This window comes from Capricornis sumatraensis, chromosome 1 (assembly GCF_032405125.1).
Source record: "Capricornis sumatraensis isolate serow.1 chromosome 1, serow.2, whole genome shotgun sequence".
Lineage (NCBI taxonomy): Eukaryota > Metazoa > Chordata > Mammalia > Artiodactyla > Bovidae > Capricornis > Capricornis sumatraensis.
Genome location: NC_091069.1, coordinates 252,920,679 through 252,933,652, shown reverse-complemented (window position 1 = coordinate 252,933,652; position 12,974 = coordinate 252,920,679). Strand labels below are relative to the sequence as shown.

The window sequence follows — 12,974 nt, the reverse complement described above, 5'->3', positions numbered from 1 at the left end:
AACTGTTGGGGCTCCTTCTCCAGCCCACAGCTCAGGGCCAAGCAAGTGCCAACGACCTGCCCCTTCCCCCGCTCTCCCGCCATCCACCACCTCTGCCACGAAGCCCAGCGTACTCTCTGCCTTCCACCCTGTGCAGATGGGTGCAGAAGGTTGAGGTGGGCGCCCGGAGCCAGACCGAAGGAGCACCCCATGAGCAATATGACGAAAGGGGTCCCCCATGTGCCAGCCCCAAATCCCCAGGGGTGCCTGTGAATTAGCAGGTCTCCAGCAGGTCCATGTGGGGCGTGGGGAGGAGGTGAGGGGAGAGGGAGGGGAGACCCAGAAACACCCGATTTCTAGCAAATCCGCAGTGTTCATTTTCTGATCTCTTGCCTCCCTCCTTCCTTGCCTCCCTCTCCCCCTCCCCACCCCCTCCCCGCAATAGGACATCGTCAGAAACTAGATGATCAGACCAAGCCCGGGAGCTTGTCCTTTTCCGAGCGGCTCAGTGAACTGGAGCAGCTGCGGCGAACGGCCATGAGGGTCAGCCCACACCACCCAGCCCCCACACCCAACCCTCGGGCCTCCTTGAACCACTCCACTGCCTTTAACCCTCAGCCTCAGAGTCAGATGCAGGGTAAGTACCCGGACGGAGCCCACGTGCCGCCTCACCCTTGGGCAGAACCCAGCCAGACCCATCGTGGCTTCTCCTCCCCACTTCCCCGGACCAGCAAGCAGCCTGGGAGCGTGCTAACAGCAGAGTGTCCCCCTACCCCGCCCCACCCCTGGCCCACCCCAGAGCTACCGAGTCAGAGTTGCTTTGTGACGAGACCCCCAGACTGAAAGGCCCTGATACAGAGGATATAGAGAGGGTGTTGCTGAGTCGCTCAGTCCTGTCCGTCTCTTTGCGACCCCCTGGATGGTCGCCCGCCAGGCTCCTCTGTCCGTGAGGATTTCTTCAGGCAAGAATCCTGGAGTGGGATGGCCATCTCCTCCTCCAGGGGATCTTCCCGACCCAGGGATCAAACCCATGTTTCCTGCATTGGCAGGCAGATTCTTTACCACTGAGCCACCAGGGAGGTCATGTATATCCAGATATGTATATATCCCTATGTAGATCATGTCTGGAATTTCTCACGCAGGAGCTCTGGCTATGCCATTTTCTCACTTAACTTGGTTTGAAGATACACATGGCATGCATCAAGCCAGGTGATGGTCAAGACGTTTCACGTCCTTCCTGATTATTTGTGGGGTTTGTATTTTATGCACATCCTTTTGAAACTATAAGGAAATAGGAGTGTCTGGACGCCACCCTATTCAGGGTATCATTGCAACTAATGAATTTGCAGTCGATCCAGAAGGTGGACTCTCCCTGCTCCCACCACCGTGGGGGTTAGCTGGCAATGGCAAAAACACTGTAAAATACAGTAATTGCATAAAACCCACTGTGCCAAATGAGATAATACCCAGAGTTCATTTACACTGCAGAAAGCACTGACGTCAGTGATTATTTGCTCTGTGATACCATTTCAAATTTCCGAAATGCAGTGGTTTTTCTCAGGGCATGCGAGACACAGCTGTGTACAGTACGGTCGCAGTAAGATTCCTTTCTGAAAGGGGCAGGCTTGCTTGACTCACAGGAAAAGATAAGGGGCCCATCTGGGGCAGGTGGACAGCAGGGGACATGCACCTGCCCTTCTGGGACAGCAGAACTTAGATTTCTGGGGTGTTCTCTGTGTTCCGAGCTGTTATTGTGAGATGCACAAGAATCCCAAGTCCTTGAGGGTTTCCAGCCCATAGCTTTCTTTTGGGATTAGCACGTGTGTGGCTCTCCAAAGGGAATTCCATCATCTTCCCCAGAGCCTGATGGCCCATGCCGTTTGCTCTCACACTCGTGTCTCTGGGGAAGGTTCTTTTATTTGCATGAAAATTTCCTAGAGATCCCCCTCGTGTAAGATCCTATGTGGCTGTCAAGGGGTCTTTCTATAGACGAGCCCTTTGGTGGACAGCAAAAACCCAAGTTTGTCTTTGGGAGGGCTGCCTCTCATCTCCAGTTGCCTCTGAGCTGCCTTTAAAGAAGAGGTCCCACGAAACCATTGGTTTCCTGGTGCTTCATCATCGCTTACTCATTCAAAATATGCATATTGATTTTTTGAAATTCCAAAATGCAAGCATGTATGAGAAATTAGATCAAATGGCACATTAAGTGAGATGGGCTTGGTGGGGCGGGGGAATTGCTGCTTTTCTTCTAAATAGAATAAAATTCTTTAGGAGGTGGCTGGATCTTGTGTTTAGGGCCATTTACATGTGTGTCATCTGCAGGATTCCACTTGTAACATTCAAGGGGAGACTTCTGTTTTCTTATCCTCTCACGGCGTCACTGACCATTTCTACTTCTGGGCTGATAAAGGAATTTGCTTTCTTCTACTGCTCTTGAAACCAAAATTATGAAGCATTTTGAAAGGCAATGGAAACATAAACCACACGGGGGCCGGTGGAAATCATCACCAGGAGTCTGGCTTGGTTTTGGTTTTGGTGAAGAGTGAACCAGATCTGATTTCTCTTCCTGGTCAGATACACTCTCTTTACCGAAAAGAAAATGGTGGGCTTGGGGGTGGGGTGTTGAATTCTTATCCTCAGCCATCAGCAGCTCTCAGTCTGAGGCATTGCCACTGACGGGCATTCCTCAGCTCATTGGAATACTGTTTGCTTAGCACAGTATCAGGTTTAACCCCCTTTCTTGTCCCTTTTAAAAACTTTTTTACTTCTGCAACTTCTAAGTAATAATAACTTGCTTTGAGAGTGCCCTGGAGTCTTAGTTGCTACTCTGTAGAGAATGTGTTAACTATGTCACCGATGTCCTTTCTTTCCAAAATATGATTTGCCGTTCAGGACATCACTTGTAAAATTGTAGGAACAGCTTTTAAAAAATAAGTATCTGGGAGAGTTTTATGTAAAACGACTTTTCCTTTCTTTTTTCCCATTAGAAATCTAATGCTTTTTTACTTTCGTCCTGTTTCGAGTAGACCCTTGGGATTTCCGCCCCGCCCCCCGAAATTAGAAAGTTAACAGGAATCACAGTGAAGTCTCTTTCAGCCAAAACCTTCATTTTGTTCTTGATGGGTATGAAAATGGTTATTTTCCCAGCTTAGCACTAGAGCTTCTATATTATATTTAAGAAGATGCTTTGTATAAAAATTCAGCATGTGTTTATGGCTCTCTTTGAAATGGCCGCAGTAGTTGGAAGAAAAACATCCCCATAGTATTAACAAGAGCAGTTTTACAGCCGTGCCGAACCAATGGGTGGATGTTTTCAGCCTGGTGGAATCGTCAGCAGTTAGGGGCTCCGAGAGATCCTGGGTCAATAGGCTGATGAACCCGGTCTTTCTCAGGCTTCATCGCAGGGTCATGCCTGGCACTTTAACTCCTTCAGTACGAAATCATAGATCTAGGATGCTGCCTCTATTTATCTAGAATCAGATGTCCTTAAGAAGCACTCAAAATAGATACCTCAAATGATCTGCAGCAGGGTACAGATGGAAAAGGGGGCTAGGTTGCCATGCCACCAAACCACTGTTTATTTGTTGAGGTTTCAGCTATAAAAGGGCTGAGGTTAATTTCAACTTCCTACTTTACCAGGTCTTAAAATCAAACAGAAAGCCATGTGGTCACGGCTGCACGTTTAAGCAAGTCAGGACATTATCACGCACTTGTGCGGCCGTTTTAGATTTTTTTCCCAGTCACAGGAAAGAAAACTCGACACACGTTCTTTTGAAAGATGGACCAGGCAGAGTCTAGGCAAACAGGGAGCTGCTGCCACCGCGTCAGCCACACCTCCCCTTAGAGATGGCTTCAGGCAACCCGAGCAAGTAGGTTTAAGAATCTGACTCCTGATTTACCAAAAATGACGAACCACATTTAAGCCATGTATGTAACTCCCTCCTTTCGGGGAAAGCAGAGACAGGGTGAAATCTACTGATGCAGAAAACTGTCAAAACCAGAGAAACTTAAGAAGCCAAGTTTTGTTTTTGGTCTATCTTGCCGTCAGCGTCAAGGCACAAGGCTTAACTCTTTACTGGGAACAGTTATCTTTTGGTACAAGTCAGACCTTTTTTTATACATTGTGTTATTCCTACAATCCTGTAGGTGTGGTTTACAGGCAGAGAAACTGAACCTCAGAGGTTAACAATTGCCAGAATTCTCCAAGATTGGAAGTGAACTCAAATGGAGTCCCTTTCTGGCTCCAAAACCAGTGCTGGTGGATGGCAGGTTCTCCCAGGCTCCCACCCTGGGATCAAGGACTTAAACACAGGGCTGGTCAGTGTCAAATAAAACCCCTGTCGCCTACGGGGAGATGGGAGCAGTGCTGGGCTGGTCACTCCCTCGGCAGTCCTGATTAGACTGGGTTCTATTATCATGAGGTATTGATAATGATGAACCATTAGGGCCAGACTTGGGGGTGGGCACCTGAATACATTTCCTGCTTTGGAGACGTGTGTTTTTAAAGATGGGGAAAAGAAGACTCAACTCAGAATAATGACTCTCTGAGCACTGCACGCGTGAAGGAAAGATGTGTGGGTAGGCAGAGGGTTTCTTAGCCGTCCATTCACTTTACTGGGGCAACCCTTCCTGCGTGGAAGGCTCTCTTTGTGGGTTTCAGTGGCACCGAGGCCTTCTTAACCTCTAAACCCCAGCAACATCTGAACTGCCTGCAAGAGTGTGGGTGCTGTAAGACTTTCATATGGCTGATGGGGTTTTGGACCTCTTAAATCATCTCCTAAATTTTAGTGTTCCAAGTTAGTTTGTTTTGCTAGTGATTTACCCTAAGTTACTTTGGAAACACCATTTTCTGGCACTTACTATCTGGGCAGCCTTTTGAGATACTGAGTTGACTTTGTTTCTCAGCCATACTGGGTTACTTACGTCAATCTTTGTCAGCTGGATTGACCAAAGAAAAAAGAAAAAAAAAAAATCTTTTCACTTTCTGTAGGAGGAGAGAGAAATTCCCTTTCCAGCCTTGGGGGTAAAATAAAATGCACAGTGTCTCTTCCCTTCCCTGTCCCCCCTCTCTCTCTCTCTGTTTCTCTCTCTTCAGCAATTCTAGAAGTTCAAAAACAAAGTAGGGGGCCGGGAACGGTTGCATTACCTTGGAGGTTGCAGTCAGTCATTCTCCTGTGTCAGTCTACAAATGGTCATGGTTACACAAAGCAAAATATTGAGGGTGCTAGAAATCGACTTACAAGACATGCTATGAACATGAAAAGGGAGTGATTTAAACGTAGCCCTCTTATCTAGCTGTAGTAGAGTTTGAGAGCCTGGCAGGGTCTACAACAGCAGAATCTTACACAGAAAACAAGCCTGGATCAGGTGTTCCCATGAATAAATAAACATAAATAAATGTAAGAAGGAAATGCGGAAAGAGGGGGAGGGAAGGAAGGAGAAACCGTGAAATGGACACAGAATGACAAGCTCTCCTGGGCCCCTCTTCTCACCCTTGGGCAGAGAGGTTACACGGTGTTAGAACTAGATGGCTGCAGAGAGTTGGAGGAACTCACAACTCATGTCCTGTTTTCCATCTTGGCTAATACAATGTATAAGTATTAAGGAAAGCTTGAAAAGCTCATGCCCATCAGTTGCATCATAGACATTTAAAAACTTTGGGGATGAAGGATGGAGAAAAAGCTAAGCTTTTGTTTTGTTTTTCCTTTAAAAAAGGCCCTCAGGCCTTGGCTTCCTAGTCCGCCTATGGTTTCAGCAGTGCGGGCTGCCCTTGCTTTCCATCCGAGACCTGGGGTGACTTACAGAGAGGTGCTCAGTGGCAGCCCGCCTTACTTTTTCTCCGCACTCTATTTAGGGACCGTGTGGTCACCAACACAAAACTCCCTTGAAGAGTGCTGCTCCAATGCCTGTGATGTATTTACAAGCACCTCTCAGCTAAGTACTTAATAAACCAGCCCTTCAAAGGAGCCGCCAACCTGGCGAGCTGTCAGCACCCTAGTCATCATAAACCACATTTTAGCAGGACCGCGTTCTCAGACCGAGCGTTTTCATGGATGTCATTCAAGGTGATCAGACCATGCTTTCCGAAATATGTTGTTAATGCCTGTGGACATCTTTCCTAATTAGAGAAAAGAAGAGTTCATTTTAGGTCTTGATCCTAATGATGAAGTATTCCTTCTGTGAATTTGATACATTCTGAAATGTTTCCTTATTCATGTGATCTCTAGGCCAGTTCTGTCTCTTTCGTTTTCACACACACACCCAAAGGTTTTTGTTCAGAAAAGTAAGTTTTTAAAACAGCTGTAGTTGGAACGCTTACTTGCTATTGCTGGTGAAATAGTAGGCAGGTTAATCTGAAAATCTCATGGCCAGGAAAGATAGCAGAGCCTGATGGCTAAGAATGAGCTCAACAGGCAGACTACCTTGGCCTCCAGTTGGCCTCCACCACGTATCACTGTAGGACTTTTGGCAAGTTACCTAACCTCTGAAAGCCTCAGCTTCCCTGTCTGCAAAATGGGAGTAAAAATTACTTTTGGTGATCCTAGACCCACTCGAAAGGTAAGCCAGCCCATGGGTAAGGCTTGGTAACTGTGGGCTATTTGGATCAGCATCACCAAACCAAGCATAGTAACTTCCTACGGCTGGTATAACAAATTGCCACAGACTTACTGGCTTCAAACAATAGCCATTTATCCTCTTCCGTTTCTGGAGGCCAGGGTCCACCATCAGGGCGCCACACCCCCTTTGAAGTTCCTCGAGGAGGAACCTTGCGTGCCTCCTCCAGCCTTCGGTGGTTCCTTGCATCCCTGAGCTTGTGGCCCCATCATTCTCCACCTCTGCCTCCCTCTTCACATGGCCTCCTCCTCTGAGTCACCTCCTCTTCTGTCTCTAAAGAGATTTGTGATGGGATTAGACACCCACCTCCCCCTAGATAACCCCGATGACCTCACCTCAAGATGCTCCACTTCATTACACCTGCAAAGACCCTTTAAAAAAAAATAAGGTCATGTTCATAGTCCCGTGGGTCAGAACATGGACACCAGTCTACCCGTTACACCAAGGTAGAAAGGATGGGGGCATCAGATTGAGTTCAGAGGCAGCTTTCCCTTGTTTGTTTCCCCCAGGACAGATGCGACGGGCAGGTAGTGTGAACTCAGTGTCTTATGCCACACTTACATCTTCCAGCTACTCGCATTCAGGCCCTCACTAGCTGGAACTCATATCAGAGTCCTTTTATTTCCAACCACAAAAACGCATGATTTTTTTTTTTTTTTTCTAGATGAGATCAGATAGCTCTTAACATTTCCTAGCCCACCTATGTTGATGGAACTAGAGGACCCAGCAGTGGTAGAGAAAGGGCATCTCTCCTGGAAGATGGAGGCGATGAAAAGCAGGAGACAGGAGGCCTGGGTGCCTTTCGCCCTGGCCCCCAAAAGGTCATGACATAGTTAGTGGCTGGGAGTAAGTGTAGGGACAGAAGATGACACGGAGACCGCAGCCGGCCAGCTGGGATGGACTCAAGAATGTGACCGCCCGGAGCCCGGCCTATCACTTGTTTTGAAACAAGCTGCCTTGTTAAAAATGGCTTTAATGGCCAGGCGCTGTGGACCAGAAACCCATTGCGAAAGGCTGGTGATTCACTTTGCATATCTCATAATCCCACATTTACAAATCACCCCAAGATAGCCTTTCACATTTGGATATTTAAAAACGAAACTTTGACTGCGGCCATGAAGTGGTATCAGAGTTTACCAAAAGTCTGTACCCAGAGAGGGGGCAAACAGTAGAAGCCGATAGGAACAAAAAGGCTCTGGGGAGGGAAAAAAAAGACTTGCGTTTTCTTGTTGGGTGTAGCTCTCCAAGCTGGAGCTGATCTTCCTCATTTGCATTATCCCCTTCCCCCTGCCAGCCCCCCATCATGGAAGAGAAATACAGGTCCCCTGTCATTCAGTTACTTTCGTGCTCTTTGAAGTTCAGCGTGTATGCTTGAAATAATGCTGAGGAACGGTCATTACGCCTGCCTTCCCTCCCTTCCTTCTGGCCCTCTGAGCGCCAGAGCTCGGGGGCAATGTGAAGAGGCAGGGGAATGCTCAACTCTGCGCAGCCACTTCAGGGTGTATTTGTATTTTCACATTTTACTTGCAAAGCCTTTAGCCCCACATGAGCTTTCTTATTATTGAACAATTGCTTTCAAAGCCCTAGAGCAGCCCAATTGTTAACGGAGATTAAAGATCCGAATTGCAAAACTCCTCCGGTACATAAAACCTTCACTGACAACCCAGTTTTTTACCTGTAGACTTTTCTTCCATAATCTCTTTCTGGCAGAACATGTGATGTTTTGCTACTAGAGATTCAGTTACCAGCCACAGTAAATAAAACAAAATAATGATAATAATGGTATAGAACTCACCCCAAGACAAATACTGGCCAATCATATTTATTTCCTATTTTGGGGGGCACTTCTAATAATTGATGGGGGGGGGGTGGAATGTACCGGTTGATTTTTGATGATCAAGCTTTGGAGCATCCTGAGATTGAGTGTCTAATTCAGGCTCTTCCAAGAGGCATGGAATGTAAACATGTACTGTTCAAAAGAAATAAGTGTTTTTCCAGGGAAAACAGAACCATGGCACCAGGCCCCTGAATGAGCCGTGAGTAGGAAAGACAGTCATTGGGCGGAAAAGACAGTCCTTCCCTCCAGACACAAGCTCAAGTACCAACACTTCGGGACCCGTCGTGATTTCACACCAGCTCAGGGTTAGCTTTGGGGTCAAGAACATTCCAAGTATCATTTCAAGATGGTGGGAAAGAACCTCCTTTTCTAAGCAGTAGCAAGAAAGTCATCCTTCTAAAAATGGGGACCCCCTCCCCCCTTGCTTTCCCATCTGAAAAAAATGTGGACAAACAGACGGAGGAGGCAGTAGGACACTCTGACCTCAGCGTTTCCTCAGGTCACTTAGCGGCTGGTGAAACATGAGCGTTAAAAACACACACCACCATGGGCTGCAACAGGACTTATTTCTGCACCCTGCTGGTCCTGCCACCCAGCATCGCTGGATCCGAGCCTCCATAAGTCAGTGTCACTGGGTCTGGTTAATGATAGATTTGGGTCCTCACAGTGGTGAGCTCAGTCCTTTGGGGATCTTGGAGGAGGATGAGTTACGGTCCTTTGGATCTGATACTTGGATATGACCACACAGGGGTCAGAAGACCAGAGCATCCTTAGGGCAGGAGGGCAAGGAAGATCCCTGAGGAGCCCCAGGGAGTCGGCACCACTCTGGTTGGCAGCAGCTCACCTGTCTTAAGGCATGAAGTCTCCAGAACCCATTTCTTGCTGATTCCTACTGCGGACGAAGTTCTCTCTGTCCTTCAGCCTTATGGGCTCGACGCAAGTCATTCCAAGGCCAGATGAGCATCTTGGGAAGGGCTCCACACATACACTTGCTGGGTAGGTTTTTAAACAGTATCTCAGGGTACGAAGGGAGGAAGAAAGAATCTGACAAGTGATCGCACTTCTTGGAGTTGTAGGTCATCTGAGGAAGCGAACCTCTTGTTGTATTTCATCTCCTGGGGGTTATCCCACCATTGCGGCCATTAGTACATCTCTCTGTACGTATCAGATGGCAGATTATATAATGATAAAGTTATTAAAATATCTGCAAAAGTCAGCACAAGCTCAAGGGCTCAACTTTGCATTTTTGTCCATTAAGTGGTTTATTGGGATTGTTCCTCTCGGGGTCTTTTAATCTTCATCCATCCTTGGTTGTAAATCGCCTGAGTTTTAAGCTGTGCTTCAGTGGGTCATCCAGTGGGACTGGGATCTTCAGGATGACCGTGGAAACTTTTGAAACGTGCAGTTCTTTCCCCCGCCCTCCACCCAGGTTTGAAACTGCAGCATGTGTCTGTGATGGGGTCTACACCTGGCTGGTTTTTGAAGCCAGGGGCCCCTGAAGAAAGACAAGGACATTGCCTGGTTCACACGTTGACTGAAGGCAATCACAAAGTGGCTGTGGTTCACATTTCTGGACTGACTGATGCTGTTGGCTGCTGTAGTCCCCACCACCAGCCACCCATGGTGTGTATGGCATGGTCCTGGGGGTCTTGCCTGTTGTGCCAGCTCAGGGGCTGTCAGCCACGTGAGTCCCCACCCTCGCCCATCATGAAGTCCATTAACGAGGTGGCCCTAAACTCTAATAGGTTGTAATTCTGGGCAGATTCTGGGGCTCTCGAGGATTAACCCCCACTGTTCTCAGGAAGCCAGCAAGAATGGCCCAGGGCCCTCTTCCCCTTACTCTGCTCCCCTGATTAAGAGGCTCTTTTCTTCATAATATTTTTGCTACGTGCTTGGGCTTTCTGAGCCACCATATGTTGCTAAATGCGGAAAGCCATTGCCCAGACGTGGTTCTGTTTAATATGATTCTCCACGAATTACAAAGCTTGACTTTACAATTGAATTTGTGCAGAATTATGGACGGCCAGTTCAGGTGGAAGGGAGAGGAAATCTTGTTACTCTTATTCCAGAATCTCTTCCCGATTTCCTCATTTGGTTCTTTCACGCCTTGGGGGAGGGTGGGGGTGGGGAGACTCCTTAGAGCCTCTGTAAGGAATTTCTCTTATTTTTCAAACTTCTTGCCTGGCTGCTCACGGGAGCACACAGTGGCCTGTGGACATCAAAGCCGGCTGCCACTTCTTCTGTTCATCCACCCCATCAGTCAGCTACTCCTCCCACCTTTTCATCAGAGGGACTCCGAAAACACATGGAAACCCCCAGAGTGCAGTGTATGGGGAAAGCAGAATCTGGACCCATAGGTGTGGATATGGATAATGGGAATTCAGTTGCCAGGTTGCCCACTTCCTGATTAGGTAACCTTGCAAGAATTACTTCAGTTCTCTGCCCTGTTGTCCCCATCTGTGAAACGGGCACAGTAATGATGGTGCTTAGATCACTGGAGAGTTGTGAAGATGCACTCAGTTAATATACACAAAGCACTGGATGCCTGGTGTGTGGTACTGACTCTCATTTCGTTGTGAACAGGGACTGAGAAATATTTTTGTCATGTGTTTAGCATAGAGCCCGGTACACGTTAAACACTCCTATGTGGTCAGTGGTCTTTTTACTATGATTGCTGTCATCATGCTCTTGTTGGTAGTGTTGCTGCGTGATCAGGGCGTTGCACATCTGTTCTGGGAGCCGCACATCTGTTCTGGGAGCCGCACAGCTGCTCTGTGATAATGACCTTGTGTGTCTCCTTACTTCCAGGAGCGATGAGAGCCCTGGGGTGGACAAGGGCAGGAGTGGTCCTGGTGTCAGCTTTGTTCATATTCCCTTTCCTTGGGTAAACTAACAAGAGGGCCCGGACCCACTGCTCCATAGGGTCAAATGAAATCGAAATGGTTAAGTTGGAAGCAAAAGTTGCTCAGTCGTGTCCGACTCTTTGTGACCCCATGGACTATACAGTCCATGAAATTCTCCAGGCCAGAATACTGGAGTGGGTAGCCTTTCCCTTCTCCAGGGGATCTTCCCAACCCAGGGATCAAACCCAGGTCTCCCACATTGCAGGCAGATTCTTTACCAGCTGAGCCACCAGGGAAGCCCAAGAATACTGGAGTGGGTAGCCTATCCCTTCTCCAGAGGATCTTCCCGACCTAGGAATCGAATCAGAGTCTCCTACATTGCAGGTGGATTCTTTACCTATTGAGCTATCGGGTTACAGTTGAAAGGGAACTTAAATGTCTTTCTGTGTGTGCATGCTAAGTTGTGTCCCACTCTTTGTGATGCCACAGACTGTAGACCACCAGGCTCCTCTGTCCATGGGATTCTCCAAGCTAGAATACTGGAAGGGGTTGCCATTCCATTCTCCAGGGGACCTTCCCGACCCAGGGATCAAACCTGCATCTCTTAAGTCTCCTTCATTGGCAGGCGGGTTCTTTACCACTAGCGCCACCTGGGAAGCCCCAGAAATGTCTTTCTGGAAGTCCTTCATTTCATGCATGAGGCGTCAGGCCCAGGAGTGTCAGTGACACTCGGAGACAGACTTGAGCTCTTGAGTCTTAGGGCTTAGTCCAGGGGCCGTCCCGCTGGCCCGCTGTCCTTCTGTCGGGGTGGGGCGGGTGGGAAGGGGCACAGCTCGTGGGTTCCACTGTCAGTACAGAGGGTACCCCAGGCCGTTTACTCCTGCTCTGCCCCTCACTGAGATGAGATGATGAGATGATGATGGATCCCCTGGTTCAATTCTGTATCACAGCGTCTCTGTGTCCCCATCTTTTCAGGGCTGAATTTCTTACTGAAGGAGTAGGGATCTTGTTAAAAAGTAAGAACACCCATCTCAAGGCCACCCGCTGTCCTCCTCAGTCCCACCGAGTGTCCCCAAGCCTTGTTTCGGGGTGTGAACATGGGTACAGCTGCAGGGACACTTCTGACCACCGGGCCCACGTGGGCAGTGGCCGGGAGCTGGGGGGGACCCCGACCCGTCTCCTTTCGTGCCTGTCCCCTTATGAATAGGATGCATTCAGAGAATGTGAATGGTCAGCCTCTTCTGTATTTTGGATGAACCACCTACAAAAGGTTTCTCTGAACCGCGTTTCACCTTCCTGTGTGAGTCTGCCCACCAGCCTGGCCCTTGAAAGCCTGCTTGTGGCCTGTGCCACCTCCGGGCCAGAAGGAGGCCAGGAAACAGGTGTGGAGGGCGATGGGCTGGGGTCGCAGCCGTGGGAGTGCATTGAGGGGGAGCCTGGGCAGGCCAGGGCTCAGCCTGAGTGACGGTCCCCTCTTCCCCCGCCGGGACGCTGCCAAGTCCCGTGCTGTTTGCTCCCTGAACGGTGTCCGGCAGGAACAGCCAGGCTGCCTGGCCAGGCCCCAGCATCCCTGCGGTAACCATGCCCTTGGTGGTGAATTCAGGGTCAAGGGCACGAATGGCTCAGCCAGCGCCACCCGGGACTGTCACAGGAATCCCAGGAGCGCAGCCCAGATGCCTCTCTCCCTGAGGCACTATACT

At 48.8% G+C, this 12,974-nt stretch overlaps 1 protein-coding gene across 2 annotated transcripts in view; it reads left to right on the top strand.

Annotated features, from left to right (window-relative positions):
* The window catches only part of RUNX1 (RUNX family transcription factor 1), a 266,395-nt gene that overhangs the window by 225,982 nt on the left and 27,439 nt on the right, over positions 1-12,974 (top strand). For both annotated transcript variants that reach the window (XM_068975391.1, XM_068975402.1), the window contains one exon: positions 425-616. In XM_068975391.1, the coding sequence (XP_068831492.1) occupies positions 425-616 (192 nt within the window). The remainder of the gene's footprint in view (positions 1-424; positions 617-12,974) is intronic.